This window comes from Mustela nigripes, chromosome 1 (assembly GCF_022355385.1).
Source record: "Mustela nigripes isolate SB6536 chromosome 1, MUSNIG.SB6536, whole genome shotgun sequence".
NCBI classification, from domain to species: Eukaryota; Metazoa; Chordata; class Mammalia; order Carnivora; family Mustelidae; genus Mustela; species Mustela nigripes.
In genome coordinates this window covers 91,438,537-91,454,545 of record NC_081557.1, presented here as the reverse complement: position 1 = coordinate 91,454,545, position 16,009 = coordinate 91,438,537, and the positions used below count along the sequence as shown (strand labels likewise).

The 16,009-nt window shown below is 50.7% G+C and overlaps 1 protein-coding gene and 1 long non-coding RNA gene across 3 annotated transcripts in view; one reads left to right on the top strand and one right to left on the bottom strand.

The window, feature by feature from the left end:
- The first annotated feature begins 287 nt into the window (after positions 1–287).
- On the top strand, positions 288–4,941 carry LOC132027690 (uncharacterized). The gene is made up of 2 exons (XR_009407168.1): positions 288–770; positions 2,750–4,941. It is a non-coding gene; the product is annotated as an uncharacterized LOC132027690 (long non-coding RNA).
- The window catches only part of FXYD6 (FXYD domain containing ion transport regulator 6), a 30,733-nt gene continuing 18,623 nt past the window's right edge, over positions 3,900–16,009 (bottom strand). The window contains exons 2-8 of one of the 2 annotated variants that reach the window (XM_059416442.1): positions 9,534–9,596; positions 8,924–8,962; positions 8,729–8,803; positions 8,130–8,166; positions 7,336–7,385; positions 6,759–6,809; positions 3,900–5,212 (exon numbers count right to left, since the gene is read on the bottom strand). In XM_059416442.1, the coding sequence (XP_059272425.1) occupies positions 6,781–6,809; positions 7,336–7,385; positions 8,130–8,166; positions 8,729–8,803; positions 8,924–8,962; positions 9,534–9,591 (288 nt within the window). In that variant the 5' untranslated portion in view covers positions 9,592–9,596 and the 3' untranslated portion in view covers positions 3,900–5,212; positions 6,759–6,780. The remainder of the gene's footprint in view (positions 5,213–6,758; positions 6,810–7,335; positions 7,386–8,129; positions 8,167–8,728; positions 8,804–8,923; positions 8,963–9,533; positions 9,597–16,009) is intronic. The other variant, XM_059416434.1, reaches the window with a different exon arrangement.

The window sequence follows — 16,009 nt, the reverse complement described above, 5'->3', positions numbered from 1 at the left end:
TCCTTAAGTGTTGGCTTTAAGATGACCCGAGTTGTAGGGCACACAGGTCCTGGGAGTTGCCAAAGGGCAATGTACTATGAGAGTCAAGGTCACTGAGGCTTTCTGCTCCCTGAGCTGGCAGGGACGCAGACGTCCTCTTCTGTTTCTACAGCTGCTGGCAAGGGCGAACCTGTTTGACCCACCTCTCCCACAGTGAATACCCTGGAGAGAAATGCATTCTTGACTTTTCTGAGCTTGAACTAGAATAGGGGTTATTCTCTCCAGTGGTGGTCCTTGACCTCCTAGAACTCACATCCCCCCATATCTCTGAAAAGCAGCTGCAGGCCCCGCCACCTCCAGGACCAAGCCCACCCTCTCTGCTCCTGCCCTTCCTCCGTGACCTTCTGGATTATCCTGGTGTGGCCCAAATGACCACCTCTGGCTTTGTGCCCATCTTTGTCATTTATTTCACAGATGGCCGAGTCTGGCCTATCGCAAGAACTCAGCTCAGGGTGTCTGTTAAGTGGCTGCGTCTTCTCAAAATCCGGTGCCCAGAAATCCTCACTTGGTAAGAGTCCCATCCACTTCATGGTTCTCGAGGGTTCCAAAAGAGCTTTAGCTTCCATGAGCTGCTTCATTCCTTCCAGTGACTCAACCAAGCCGCTGTTGTGCTCCCCGTCTTCCAGAGGAGGAAATTGCACTGTAATGTGAGTGAGGCAGAACTCGAACCCAGGTCTGACAGACAGAAGGGGCACCCTGCTACCTCAGAAAGGATGCAAAAGGAAATGATGGTAATATAAATATTAATAATATACTATCTGCATGTATAAGTGTCGGTGTTTTATGTACATTGTATCACTTTGACCTTGTGAGGGAACAGGAAAGTTATTGATGGACCCATTGCACGGGGAAGGAAACTGAGGCTTACAAGTGGCATTCCTAGGGTTTCAATGGCACCCAGCACACCCTATGGCTAGGAAGGACAATGTTGTGCAAAGAAAGTGACAGAGATGCTGGAGTATGCCTAAGCTCACTCAGCTAACGAGGAGAGGGGGAGACCAGGGAATGTCCTGAGCCTCCTTCTCCTCTACTGGCCTGCCTCCGAGCCTGGCTCAGAGGCAGGAGCCCCCTCCTCCGGACAGTGCAGGGGGCCCTCCCCCAACCAGCCCCTACCAGCCCAAGCCTCCCATGACATCCGATCTAGCGTTACCGGCCCGGTCATCGCTGCCTTAGCAGGTGCCCTATTATTGTGCAAGCGGGCACAGGGCTGGGGCCGGCTCCATAAAATCAGCAGCCGGTTGGCTTGAGCTGGCTGATTCTGCCCCCCGGAGTGTAGCTGTGACAGCAATGAATCACACTAATGGTGAGAGGTGGCATTCTTCCTCTTTGTGGCCTGGAGACAGGCATTTCCAAGCTCCTCCCCTGGCTCAGGCAAACACACCTGATCTCTCTCTCTCTCTCCCCCTCTGGACCCAGAGTGAGGCAGAGCAGCCAAGGACAAGGTAGGGTGAACCAGATAGAGCTGGACAGTCCTCCCACCCTGGCTTTACCCGGCCACCCCTGCCAGCCCAAGATCACTGGGAGGCCAGAGCCCTCTTCTCCATAGGAAGGAAAGAGAGCCCCGTGACCTTGGCGTGTACTTCAGCCTGGCATCCCCCCCCCCCACCCTCCCTGAAGCTTGCACTCTGCCTCTGACTCTCTTCCAAGAACAATTTGGCAAGTTCCAATCCACAACCTGCAAAAAACCCAGAGCGGTGGGGAGGGCCACAGCCTGGGGGCCCAGAAGGCAGATTGACCTATTTTTATGTGGTGTTAAGTAAACACAAACACCTCCATGCAAATAGACTTGAAAATCTTTGGAGTGGAATTCATGGGGAAGGAGGCAGTAGTTGGGAGATAAAATGGCCCGGACACCTGGGATCACTCTCTGAGGCCAGGGGACTTAGCACTCCCTTCTGGGAAGTGGCATGACATACCGGCTTTCCTACATAACCAAGTTACAGTTCCTATACCCAACCAAATTACAGAGAGCAGGCGCCTGCCAGGACTGAATAGACAGACATGGTCTCGCCCAGCATGAAATGCTGGTCCAGAGGGAAGACACACATTAAACAGCAATCCATGCCTGGATTCTGGATTCTTCTTCCCTGGCTCTACAACCCTAGGGGCTAGAGGGAGAGGGGCTTCCCCATTTTGTATGGAGGAGATGGGGTGGGGGAGAGGGGTTGTTCCTCAGTTTGAGTTTGGACCTGGGTAGATTAGGCCATCCTGGGTAGATTCTTATGGTCCCTCTTAGCCAGGGGGTCCTATCAGCTTGAATACTTCCAGTGACAGGGAGCTCACTCCCATAGCTGTGGGAACCAAGGACTGCGCCACCCCCCCAACATGAGGCCAAATTCTGCCTCCTCCCATGTGCACTTGATGGGTCTATCTCCTTTCCTTTCCTGTGCAGAGAGAAACAGGCTTGGAGCTGGATGGGCCTGGGCTGGACCTTAGCTTTGTCGCCAGCAGTGCAAACTCGGGCCAGTCCCACCGAGCCATGGTTTCCTTATCTGTAAAATTGAGATACCATAAGGTAGTACTGTTGAGTTTGGAAGTTGATCTGGAACGTGGTCAGCCCAAGGTTTGGCACATATTAGCTGCTTTATTTAGTTACTAATACTAATATTATAATATTATTTAGGAAATATATTATTAATTTGTTATATATTAATGCTAATATTATCAATCATCCATTTCTTTGACTCTTTGTTATGTGTCCCATTTCCAGGCCACAAGACCCAGAGCATAGTCTTGCTTGCGTATGCCCTGAAAGGATTTTTGCGACTTTTGAGCCCCTGTAATCACGAAGTTGACAATATTGCGGTAGATCTCAATGAAAAGCCTCCTTTTTTTTCCCCCCACCAAAGACCTAGGGGACAGAGGGCAGGGCAGTTGCAGAAGTAGGGAGGGCTCTCTGCATGTCCTGGGGGGGACAGCCGGGGGTAGCCAGAGCCCCGGGACCCTCGGGACCTGCACCTGCCAATTCAAAGCTCTACACAGAGCTCTAGCTCACAGAACCTAGACAGACCCTTTGAAGATTTGGGGATGGGGCGGGCCAGGAAGTTACATTAGAATAAGACTTAGTCTTCACCCGCTGGGAACAGTGTCTCACAATAGAAACACACAAGACGCACAGAGATGGGGGCGTACCCCGGGGCCCTCCCGGAGGGTCGCTGGCAGCTGGGCTCATTTGACCAACAGTCCTTTCCCGAACACTGAACTGGAATGTCTTTGGGGGGACACTTTCGGTGACCTCTGGCTCCTACAAGCCACCTCCTGTGTCACAACAGCAGGTTCACCAATGGACATTATCTGCCTGGCCTCCAAGGCTTGGAGCCGACGTATGGAGTGCTTCAGTGTGAGGCTAAAGGCCAGAGTCCGTGTGACTGGAGCACAGAAAGGAAGGGACTCATTCTACCTGAAGTCCAGGAAGGCTGCATAGAGGAGGTGGTATTCGGGGTTTGTGGGAGATGAAAAGGTAAGTAAGGGTCTGACCCACCCACACCCTCTTTGCCAAGTCCTTAGGTAGCAGCCCAGAGTCAACCAAGGGAAGAGGTTAGAACCTCCGGTTCTCGGCCAGCACGCCCTCAGGGGAGCTACCTGGACTCTCGGCTTCTGTGCAGGCCACACATCAGGTTCAGGTCCTGCCACAGGGCGGAGCCCGAGCCCACAGACTGGGGAGCAGGGGGAGGCAGGAGGGGGAAGGAGGGGGAGAGGAAGCAGAGGAACTTAGCGTCCAAGCTGCTGGCCCACACATACCCCGACTGCCTCTTCAGCAACCACCGCCTCCCTCTGACCAAGCACAGAGTCCCCGTAGCCCTACAAGCACCCTACAAATACTCCAGCTTCTTGACACAAAGGAAAGCACTTAGAGCCACTAGGAAACAAATGGTGTTTTATTCCTTTCTGTGGCTGAGAGGGTAAGTCACAACACGGAGAACAGCAGTCCCGGTCACGGCGGCGCCGTTTGGTTAGTTTCCACAAGAACACGATGGATGGGATAGGGTCTGGCTGGACTCTCCATTCTCTATGACCTTCAACCTTTCGCTGTCCCCTCTGCTGCAGGGCTGTGAGCGCCTGCTCAGTCTGTCTCTAACCTGCAGCTGGCCCGCTGCACCAGCCTCTCTAACCAGGGAAGGCGGGGCAAAGGGTGCAGGAGCCGTTGCTTCCTCCCCGCCAACAACACGGGGGCAGAGAACCCTGCTCTCCCGGCTGCCCCTCCCCAGAGTACTGGCCCCAACAGAATGGGTCCCCTTGGCCCTCGCCTCCCGGAGACCTCATTCAGGAACAGGAATCTGAGTCCAGAAGAGCTGGGCTATCGCTGGGAGTCTCAGAAGCAGGGAAGACGCAGGAGAGAAGCAGGGTTCCAGAGCCCATGGGGTTATTGCTGAGAAGATATGCAAGGGGCACATTCCCCAAGGAGTAGAGTAGAAGCCCCGGGCCCGGGATCCCGGGCTGCTGTGCCACAGGGCCAGGCAGAGGAGGACTCCGTGCTGGAAGCCCCAAGAGGAAATGACCACAGACGGGGCAGAGCCTGCCTGGAGGCAAAGCTGGGCTCACCGGCACCTTGCTGTCAACTTCCCATGGCCAAGAGACCCCAGAACAGACTCAGGTCGGGGCGGGAATACAGAAGCCAGGCTCTTGTGAAAGAAGTGAGAGAGGCCATGGAGAACGATCACAAAGGTGATGTAAACCTTCCCAAGTCCCGAGACAACGGGAGACCCCCACCCGTGCCCCCTACCCCCACCTACACCCACCCCTCAATCAAGAGAAGGGACTGGTCTCTCAAGGGAAAAAGCAGAGTCCCAGGAGTAGGAGATGATAGGGCCGGGGCACAGGGGAATAGGGAGGGGCCAGTGGCGGCATGGCTCAGCACCTGCCCAGGAAAGCGAGTCCGGAGTCACTAAAATACAACATCACCCACAAACAAGCAGCCACAGAGACCACAGTCATCAAACACACACACAGACACATCACAGGAGGTGGACGAGACCGCAGGCCACGGGCAGGGGAAGGCGGGTGTTTGTTGCATCACTAAGTTGTGGACCATGTTCCGGGGATGGGGAGGGGGCAGGGGACACACACGTTCTTGGCTTCTCCTGGGGAAAGATCTGCTGCTGAAGTGGCCGGTGTTCTTAAGCATCAACATTGGCATCTAAAGGTTGGAGCAGCTCCCTTCGGGTTCCGGAGGCTAAGAGGGGAGAGAATTTAAATTAAAACACCACTTGGGTTCCTTCCAGGAATCTCTACCGGCTGTCTCCCTGCCTTCAGCACAGCCCCTGTGTCCCCTGAAACCCGCAGGATGAGACCTACTCTGAACACCACATTCCCGGCAGCAAGCGGACTACGAGCCTGAAACACAGGGAAAGAAGGTGGAGGCGGGGGAGGGGGTGGCCCTCAGGAGAGGGCTTCTCTCAGCGGGGGCTGGAACCTGGGACACATGGAAAGAAAACTGTTAAACCCAGGGTTTCTATGTCAGGATACTCCCAGGAGCGGCTCACAGTCCCGAGATCTAAGAGAACAAGGTTTCTGAGGTAGTTCAAGTTTAAAAAAAAAAAAAAAAGAAGACAGGATAAGTGCTAGGTCATGCCTCCCGCCCTTGAGCCTCCCCATACCACTCCCAAGATGGGACCTGCCACCCACCACAAAGGGACAGACCACCACGCGGCCAGCCTGGACGCCCACTCCGAGATTGGCATCTATGGCCACCTCATGCGTGGGCAATCACTGACCTTTCTGAGCCCATCTAGAATAGAAGATGGACGTAATGAGCCCTGCTCTGCTCGCCTGCAGGGCTGTCATGAGGACGTAAAAGCACTAAGTAAAAAATTCACATGCAAGTGTGCTGTGTCATTGCACTCATGGTAAAAGCTAGTGTACCAGGCATTTCGGTAAGAGGAATCTCTTCGCTGACAATTCAGGATGAGATCATAGACCTATTACGCTTTCCGTGAGGCAGACGCGAGCAGACAGGAGACTGACCTCCACACTCCCTGGGCCCCAGCATATTCTAGAGAGCTCAGCAAGTGACACGGGCATGGACACAGAGGGGCGTGGTAGAAATGGCTGGAAGCTAAAGGGCCTGACTTCAAGTCCCACCTGTCACTTGCAATCTGTCTGTCCGCGGTGACCTCCATTTCTTTTATTGATAAAAATGGGGCTCAACCCCACCTGTCCTGCTTCTTCTAGCAGGCTTGAGTGTGAGTGTGTGTTTTGTGAGTGTATTTTGAAAACTAAGGCATTTGACGGTTATGACTCTCCCGTGTCCCTACAATGAACAGTGGAAGCAAATGCTAAAGGAATGCCCGTGAAGAGGGCACACGGAGGTAGGAGGGAGGGGATAATACACTGTTCTCCCTAGCTTTGTGTAGATCTTGAAAGTTTTATTATAAAATGTTAATATTTTTAAAAGTGGCCCTAAGGTACTTTCTGAATCATCATTAAAAGCCATTATCTTTATGCTCCTTTGTATCGGGAGTATTTCACGAACTATAATTTGCCCCCAAGTCTTGCCCATGTGGCAACGAAGATGACACCCCATTAACTTGACCGCTGCGTTCTGCAGAGGTCTTAGTCCCCAACTGTTTACTGCGCATGTGCGGGCCGTCTCCCCCATTCCCGTCTGTCTGTCTCACCGGCCTCTGAGCACGGCTCCTAGTAAAAGCGGTCCCACTGCTCTTCTCTGAGGAATGAGCAGTGATGGGGCCAGAGGAAGACACAGGCAGGCAGAATCTTACCTTCCTACCCGAGGGCTACACTTCAGTTCTCTGCTTTCTGGGGCTCCGTTGCTGGGGGGAAAAAAAAAATAGAACCGATTGTAAAGAATGGACCCCTTGCCCTGCCCAGGGGGCAACCGCACCTGTGCCTGATGCGGGGGGGTGGGGGGGGGGGGACTCTGACCCGCACAGTGGAGAGGCGACTTGGCAGGATGTGCGGTCAGACAGATCCACATCTTGCCCCACTCCTTGCTGGTTTTAGGAATTTGGCACATTCCTTAACCCTGCTGGGTCCCTCAGTTATAAACTGTGGATAGTGATGTCTACTCCAGCAGGCTGTGCGCCCATGAAGCGGGGTCTGCCCGACATAGAGCACCTGCCCCATACACAGTGGCTGTCACAAGTCCCAGCCTGTTTGGTGGCAGTGAGGGAGCACGGCGGAGCAGAGGCCCCAGGGACCTCCTTCCTGGCACGGATGTGAGAGCACGTCTGGTGAGCTCTAGGGAGGCCATGGTGTTGGGCAACCAGCCTCCCTGAGCTATATGAGGAGCCGCCCAATTACTTCCACGCCACCCAGGCTGGTGGCCAGGACACGTACCATTCGCAGTAATGAGTGTCTCCACCTGGGCCTCTTCATCCCCTGGAGCCCTACAAGAGGAGAGACACAGCCCTCCCGTTAGAGGTCCGCAGGGCAAAACCGCTCTCCTGGCCGCACATGGCTGTCTGGATCTGGCCCCTCCCGAGTCACTACGGGGCTGGAGCTCTCTCCACCAAAAGGGTGCATGGGGCAGGGGGAGAAGTCGGGATTGCAGGGTACAGGGTCAGGGGAACCCACCAGCACCCTTCAGTGTTGGCCCCCAAGACAGGTAAGTACAGGCAGGACACACACCCCTAGGCCTGGGGGCTTGGATGTGTGTCCTGCCAGACTTCAGATTTCTGAGGTCCAGTGCTACCCCTGGTTTTTCTAGTGGATTCATGGGGTATGCCCCTTTATGGGTGGGGAGGTGAATGATAGGGAACCCAAGCTTCTACTTAGCCAAAGAGCCCCATGAATAGGTGACAAGCAGGGACAGTGTCCCAGGTCCTGTAGAGAGGAGGACCTCACAAGAGGCTCTGAGGCCCTCTGCTCAGCTGTCTCAAGGGCCTCCAGACAAGGGTCCAGCACCTTCTGGCCTCCCTCCCCTTCCCAGTGTATATCAGAAGAGAGGCGGGGCTAACCCTGGTCATGTTTACCTCTCTTTTGCCTCAGGAAATGCCTGGCAATCCTCAAAACATCTACTCCTTACACCCATGGCCTCTTTCTGAGATAAGAACCCAAAAGAACACTCATTTGGGTCCCCCCCGTCCCCTCCTAGTGTTGTCCCCAGATGTCCACAGACACGGCATCCTTACCGGGGCTTCTGATTGAAACTGCACTTGCATCTGCGACCTGGAAGGCAAAGAAACCAGCCAAGGTCACGCTCCCGGCTGGAGGTCAAGGTCCTGCTCCTGGCTTGACCACAATGGGGCTGCCATGGGGGACCACATAAAAAGCACAGCTACGTGTAGCAATCCTCTGTCGGCGTAGGACTTTTCTGAGCCAAGGTTCAACATTCAATGGCTTTACTACCTACCACAGTCGGCTGGATCAGACCGGGCTCCATGCAGCCCAGGCTCATATAGGAAAGACAAACACAGGGCGCGTCCCGGGTGGGCACTCTGAGGACATTCCCCCACGTTCGCCTCCTGGACACAGCACTGGGACAGCTACCCTGCCCCTTCTTATTGTCTGCTGGTTCTCATCAAGCATTTACTTTGTTTGTTCCTCACGGTTTCACTGAGCACTTACTATGTGCCCCACGCTGTATTCGGTCCTAGAGATAACAGGGAGAACGACAGTCTCCTTCCCGCTCCCCGGGGAGAGCATGGCCAGGCTCTGCCCCCCGTTCTCCACCTGCTTAGCAGCTTACAGACGCCCCCTTACAGAGCAGACAGGGAACAGACCAACTTACTCAGGATAAGGAGAATCCCCACCGAGAAGAGCACCACGGCAAACACCAATCCCCCAATCCTCAGCGTCTGGTAGTCTGCCAAAGGAGCAAGGGGGAGACATGGAAGGGAGGGAAGGCGGAAAGGAGCGTGGTTTGCCCTCCCCGGGGCGGGGCTGCACCTCCCCCTTCCTACCCAGGGTTCCCATCACTGCTCACCGTAATGAAAAGGGTCCTTTTCTTCCTCCTGCTCAGCTGCTGAAAAAGTAAACAAGGGTGGGCAAGAGAAAGACAGCAAGATCTCTGATTCCCGAGTCTCCCCCAAGGCGCACAAGACTCACTTCCCACTGAGGGATGCCTGGGGAGGACAACCCATTAACCAGAGATACCTAGGGGAGCACCGAGGGGTGGGCCTTCCTACTAGGGCCAGCCTGAGAGCCGAAGGGGGTGCTGTCAGAGGCCCAGTGAGCTTCTGCTTCTACAGCACATCACATCCTTCGTATTCCCCCTTGTTACACGTAGGGAAGCTGAGAAAGGAGGAAAGACATGTGACTTGCCCCAGGCCAGAATCTAGAGTAGGTCTAGCTCCCAAGGTTCAGGCCTGAAGTCTACAGGGACCCCGAGGGCTGAAGGGCTTAAAGCAGAGCCTGCTGGGCCCCTTGTCGGACAGGTGGGCAGGCTTGTGTAGGGTCTGGGAATACCTGCTGCCTTCCAGCACCTTCTCTGCCGACTAAAGCGGGGACAGGGGAGTCACTTATCAGCCACATAGAATGTGAGATTCCCCCCAGCCCTACAGTCCCAAAGGGCCAGGACCTGGAAGGGTACTTACCACTGGCCAGGATGGTGGGAGCCAGCAGGCTGCATAGAAAGATCAGCACCGCCTCCATGGTGTCTGTGGACGGAGGAGGGAACGTCATTCTCTGCACAGGAGACTCTCCACCCACCCACCCCCAGCCTGATGTGAGGGCTGAGTCAGGCTCTGGGCTCCGAGTACTCTCCACACGGAGAGAGTTCAGGCAATTGAGCCAAAGCTGCCGTGGCAGAGCGTTCACAGAGACAGCTCCACGTGCAGGAGCTCAGCAACTTTGACGGAATCCACGCCATCAGCAGGCACAATGACTGACCCATTCTGCAGGTAAAGAACCTGAGCCTGAAGAGGTTAAATGACACCTGTGGGAGAGTGAGCAGCAGGGGCCCAGTCCTCGCCCAGCTCGGAAGCCCTCCACCACAATGCCTCTCCTGTATGGAAGCCAGAAGACACTAAGGGCTTTGGAAATGACCCCAGCGGCGCCCTCCTCCCCAGGCCATCCCCCCTCCACCCCGTTCACTAAGATGTCTGGGACTTCCTGGCCCAGTTCCCCACAGGCACATGCACCGGCAGAGTCTTTCTTCCGTAAGATGAAATGGGGCAGGTAAGCGGAGGTCTCCCTAGTCCAGCCAGCCACGCGGGGCGGGAGTCTTGCTGCTTACTGGTCTCCATATGGGAAACCCTGAAATGCTGACAGCTGTCCCTTCAGTTATGCCCGACACCCTCACCTCGACAGGGCCCGAGCCAACTCCTCCCACAGCTTTAGTTCACAGTCCTCCAGAAAGGTGGTTTGCTCAAACCAAGGCAGTGTGGACACTGGCTCTCGGAGCCTCAATGCCCTGACCTCTCCCCTTCCCTGGACTTCTGCTCGTGAGCTCATCAAGCCCCTGTCCCTGGAGCCAGGGACCCCAGGATAGGCCATCTGCATGGAGGCAGAAGGTGGCCAGGTGGTCCCTTCCAGGGACAGATTTCAGTGGAGTTACACATCCCTCCCGCCTGGGCTTAAGGAACTGCAGTGAAGAGCCAGCAAGGAAAAGGAAAAAACCAGGGAAAAAACCCAAACCAGGAAAGCACGAGGCTGTCTTCCCTTTATCCAGGGGGTGACACCGGCAGTGGCCTGACCCCTGGACCAGGACAGAGTGGCCAGGACCATGCTTGCTCTGAGGGATCCTCCCTCGGACTTTCCCCACCCCAAGCGAGCAGCCCCGGGTGCCCTGCCCCTCTCAGCCACCAGAGGTCACAACAGCCACATCCAGAGCCCCGAGGAGGCCCAGCCGTGGTCGGGGGAGGCCGCTTGGGTAGTGTGTATCAAAAGGCAGTAATTGACTTCTAATGCCATCTCACCTAATATTGGTAATTCTTTTCAATTTTACATACCTTTTATGTATAAAAACGTAGGTAGGTAGCACACACATATAATGAAGCACAGTAACAAGATCAACACCCATAATGCAAGAATGAGACCTTCACCGACACCTGCAACCACATACCTGTACTTTCTTCCAGCCTAACCCCCGGCCTCACTCCCACAGGGGAACAGCACCCTGGACAGTACCTGTGTCATCATTCCCTTGTTGTTATTCAAAGACATTTCTTTTTAAAGATTTCTTTCTTTCTTTCTTTATTGGAGAAAGAGAGAAAGCATGTGAGCAGGGGGAGAGGCAGAGGGAGAGGGAGGGAGAATCCCCAGCACATTGCCTGCTGAGCCCTATGCAGGGCTTGATCCCGGGACCCTGAGACCATGACCTGAGCCGAAACCAAAAGCTGGACACTGACTGAGCCACCCAGGTGCCCCAAAGACATTTTTTTAACTTAACATGTAATTCACATACCATGAAACTCATTTAAAAGTGTACATCCAGCACTTTTGGGTACCTCCACAAAACTGCGCACCCACCATCGCTAATTCCAGAACACATCCATCACCCTGAAAAGAAACCCTGTCCCTGCCAGCAGTCACTCCCATTCTGCCCTCCCCACCTTCCACCCCAGGCTCGGACAACCCCTGATCTACTTTCTGTCTCTGTGGATTCGCCTATTCTGGACACTTTATGTAAAAGAATTGTCCAATATGTGCCCTTTGGTATCTGGCATCTTTCACGGAGCAGCACATTTTCAAGGTTCATCCATGTCAGGCGTCAGAACGTCACTCCGTTTTACAGCTACTATTTCAGCATATGGCTAACCCTCCTGCTCTTCTTCTTAAAAACCTATTTATTATGCATGAAATAAAATGGTGTTTAATGGAGCTTTTTTTAGCTTTGTAATTACGACATGTTGTTGTTTACAGGGACTGGCTATTTTTGGTTCACGTGATGTTTCTAAGTTTCATCCACTGTGACGTGACCATAGTTCATGCGTTTCTGAAGTCGTGCAGTATCCCATCATGCAGATTAATTATTCTGTCCATGCTCCCACCAGTGGATTTTTTTGTTGTTGTTTTTCCCATTTTGTGTGATTGTAAATAATGCAGCTGTGAACACTTTTCTGCATGCTGCCCAGGGCACACATGCAAGGCACTGTTTTTCGAATTTTTTGCCATCATTTTCATATGAAATACTTTTTTTAAAAGATTTTATTTGACAGAGAGAGACACAGCAAGAGAAGAACACAAGCAGGGGGAGTGAGAGAGAGAGAAGCAGGCTTCCCACGGAGTAGGGAGCCCAATGCGGGGCTCAATTCCAGGACCCTGAGATCATGACCTGACCCGAAGGTAGAGCCTTAACCCACTGAGCCACCCAGGCGGCCCTATAGCTTCCCTTCTTAAAATAAAATGGCTAGGCCCATGAATGGTCACTGTGCAGTAGAAAATGCATGTTCTAGAGACAGGCTGAGGAGTGAGGTCACTGAGCTGTACCGTATACAAACTACCCATCTTACAGAATACTCCCAAACTCCTTTCCAAAATGATCATGCCTGTTTCCACAACCCACCAACTGCATGACTGTCCCTATTTCTCTGCATCCCTAGCAATATTTGGCATTGCCAGACTGCATAATTTCCGCCAACTGAGAGGTGCAAAGTGTGGTCTTCATTTGATCCCTTAGTGATGGAGTAGGGCATCTGTTTATTTGCCATTCCTGTTACTTCATCAGTGATGGCTTTCATGACTTTGGCTCCTTTTTTTCAAGTGGGTTAACATGATTAGGATACTATCCATTTATTATTCTGGATATGAAATCTTTGTCATTAAGTACTGCAAATGTCTCTTCCCAATTAGTGCTTTGACTTTTCATCTTTTGTTGCTGTCATGTCATGACCAGAATGTCTTAATCCTAACGTAATTGAATGCAATGTGTGTGTGTGTGGTTTTTTTATGCATCTTGTGGAAGATAATCTTTGTCGGCCCGAGTCAGAAGGAATTTTCTTCTGGACATTTTACAGCTTTGCCTTTGACACTGAAATCTTCATTCCACCCAGAATTGGTGTTCATGTACGGGAGGAGGTAGGGATCTACTTTCTACTAGCTGTCCTGGCACTATGTGTTGGCAACCCATCCCCTCTCTCCTCTGGAATGGTCCTGCAGCTTCCATCACATACCCGGTTTCTACTCAGGTGTGTGTGTGTGTGTTTCTGCGACTCCTTTTTTGATCCGTTGGTCCATCTGTCTGCTCCCACGTCAGAATCAGTGTCTCAGCTGGTACAGCCTGATAGTAATCTTCCCATGTGGTAGAAGAAATTCCCCTCTTCATTTTCTTCTTTCTTCTCTTTCTCTTCTATCAGGAATATCCTCCCTATTTTTGGTCTTTTACTCTTACATAGAAATTTTAGAATCAGCCTGTCCAATGCATCTAACATGACTGAGGATCTCATTGCAAGAGATCTGTGTGTAGAACCACCCAGGGAGAACTGGCATTCGTGTAATCTTGAGTCTCTTTCCCATAAAAACACCTTTTCATTGGTTTACGTCCTTTTTAATGTCTTATAATGGTTTTATAAAGGCTTTTATATCGGTCTTGCTCATCTTCTATTAGATTTCTGCCTGGGTGCCATATGCTTCTTCCTGGTATTTTAAATGCTATCCTTTGTGTGTGTTTTCTAACTTTTGCTGGCACAGAGAAAGGCAATTGATTTGTACATATTGACCTTAAATCCAATCTCACTAAACTCTCTTATTATTTCTAATAATTTACCTGTAGAGTTTCTCTGTGGACACATCACCAGTAAATGACAGTACTGTCTCCTCTTTGCCGATGCTTACCTTTTGTTGATTTTTATTTCTTGTCTTGTGCCCTGCCAGGCCTTACCGTAAAATGTAGACTAGAAGCAGAAGTGCTGGACACGCACACATGCAGTCATGTTAGTGGCTTTTCTTTTTACTTGTATTTCATTTTTGTGTGTATTTTTAGTTCTTCCCAACCTTACTGTGATGTGACACCTAACAATATGTTAGGTTTAAGGTGCGATAATTCATTTGATGCTTGTTTATGCTGCAAAATATTGCCACAATAAGATTAGTTAACACCTCTACCACCTCACATAATTACCTTTTGTGTGCATGGTGAGGAACAAGAAAATGTGGCCTAAATACAATGAAATATTGTTCAGCCATCAAGAGAAGGGAATTATGGATTTTAAATAGATTTCTTCTAATGTTTTATAAGTTCCACCTCTAATCCTGGTTTTCTAAGACGTTTCTGTTTTACATTATTTAGGAATGAGTGTTCTACATCTACAGATTTGACCTTTAATCTATCAATGAAAGAAATTATGTGCGTGGATCATCTAATGTCACATCATCCTTGCACTGCTGGGATAAAACCAATGTATTGTCTTCTTAGTAACCTGATGGTTTTGGTTCACTGACCTTTTGTTTAGGATTTTTGCATTTCTGTGCTTGAGTAAGATTGGGCTGCAATTTTTATTTTGTACTGGCCTTCCCTGGTTTGGGTATTGTGGTAGTCCTGGCCTCAAAGAACCAGTATTTCCTCTCTTGCTCTTCCCTGGAAGAGTTGGCAGAAGACTAAAATAATCTATTCTTCGAATGTCCAGTCGTACTAAACTGTGAAGTCATCCGACTTTGTCTTTCCTTTGTGGGAGGATTTTCAGTTGTCTTTTCCACTCATTAATGGCCATGAGACGCCTCAGATTTCTCTCCTTGAGCATATTTAATGAGTATGATTTTTAGAGCAATTTGCTCTTTTCTTCTTTCAAACTTAATGCCATACCGTTGTTTATAGTATTTTCTATTTATCCTTAGCAACCAGTAATTTCTGTTGGACCTGTGGTTATGTCTTTTTTTGCATTCTTCATATTGTTTGTGACAACTCTTTTTTTTTCTTTTTTTAATGATTTTATTTATTTATTTGACAGAGAGACGGATCACAAGTAGGCAGAGAGGGAGGTGGGGGGGGGGAGGAGGCTCCCTGCTGAGCAGAGAGCCTGATGCGGGGCTGGATCCCAGGACTCTGGGATCATGACCTGAGCCGAAGGCAGAGGCTTCACGACTTCACAACTCTCTTTTCTTCATCAGCTCCACTAGATATTCACCTATTTCAAGTCTTTTCAAGAACCTGATCTTGGTTTTGCTGATCCTCTTCACTGTGTTTTAAATTGTCCTCCATCCTGCCCTATGTGTTCTCTGACTTTATTTATTCAGCATCTCCCTCTACTGGTTGAGAGATTATACAAGCTATTTCTAGTTGAATGGTTACCTTTGGAATTTCACCACGGGTGTTTGCTATAGACTGAATGTTTGTGTCCCCCAAATTCATGTATTGAAACCTAATCCTCAATGGGATATACTTGGAGTTGGGTCTTTGGGAGGTGATTAGATCCTGAGGGCAACCCTCATGAATGGCATTACTATCCTTATAAAAGGGAGCTCTCTGGCTCCGGGGTGACTCAGTGGGTTAAGTGTCTGCCTTCGATTCAGGTCATGATCCCAGGGCCCTGGAATCGAGGTGCAGGTCGGGCTCCCAGTTCAGCGGGGAGTCTGCTTCTCCCTCTGCCCCTCTCCCCAGGGTGTGGTCTCTTTCAAATAAACAAATAAAATCTTTTTTAAAAAAAATTTTTAAATAATAAAAGAGAGTTCTCTCGCCTCTCCCATCAAGTGAGGCCTCAGTGAGAAGATGGTCATCTGTGAATCAGGAAGCGGGTTCTCATCAGACACCAAATTTGCCAGCACCTTGATCTTGGACTTCCAGCCTCTAGAACTGTGAGAAATAAATTTCTGTTATTTATAAGTCACCTAGTCTATGGTACTTTGTTATAGCAGTTCAAGCAGACTAAGATAGTATTTGATTTAACAAAGGCTTTTAAAGAGTCTAATGTTAAAAGGTATCAGAGTAACTAAGCATAATACCCTTCCTCAAAAATTAAAAAAAGAAAATCACCTCCCTCCTAATATGTATGTTATTGTTGTAAAACTTTCAGTTCTTTTTTTAAATTCTATGACATGGATATTAGTATTTATGTTTCGTGGAAACACGTTTGTTTAGATTAACCTACATGTGTGGTAGCCAGCCTTCAAGATGGTCCCCAGGTTTGAGAGCCTT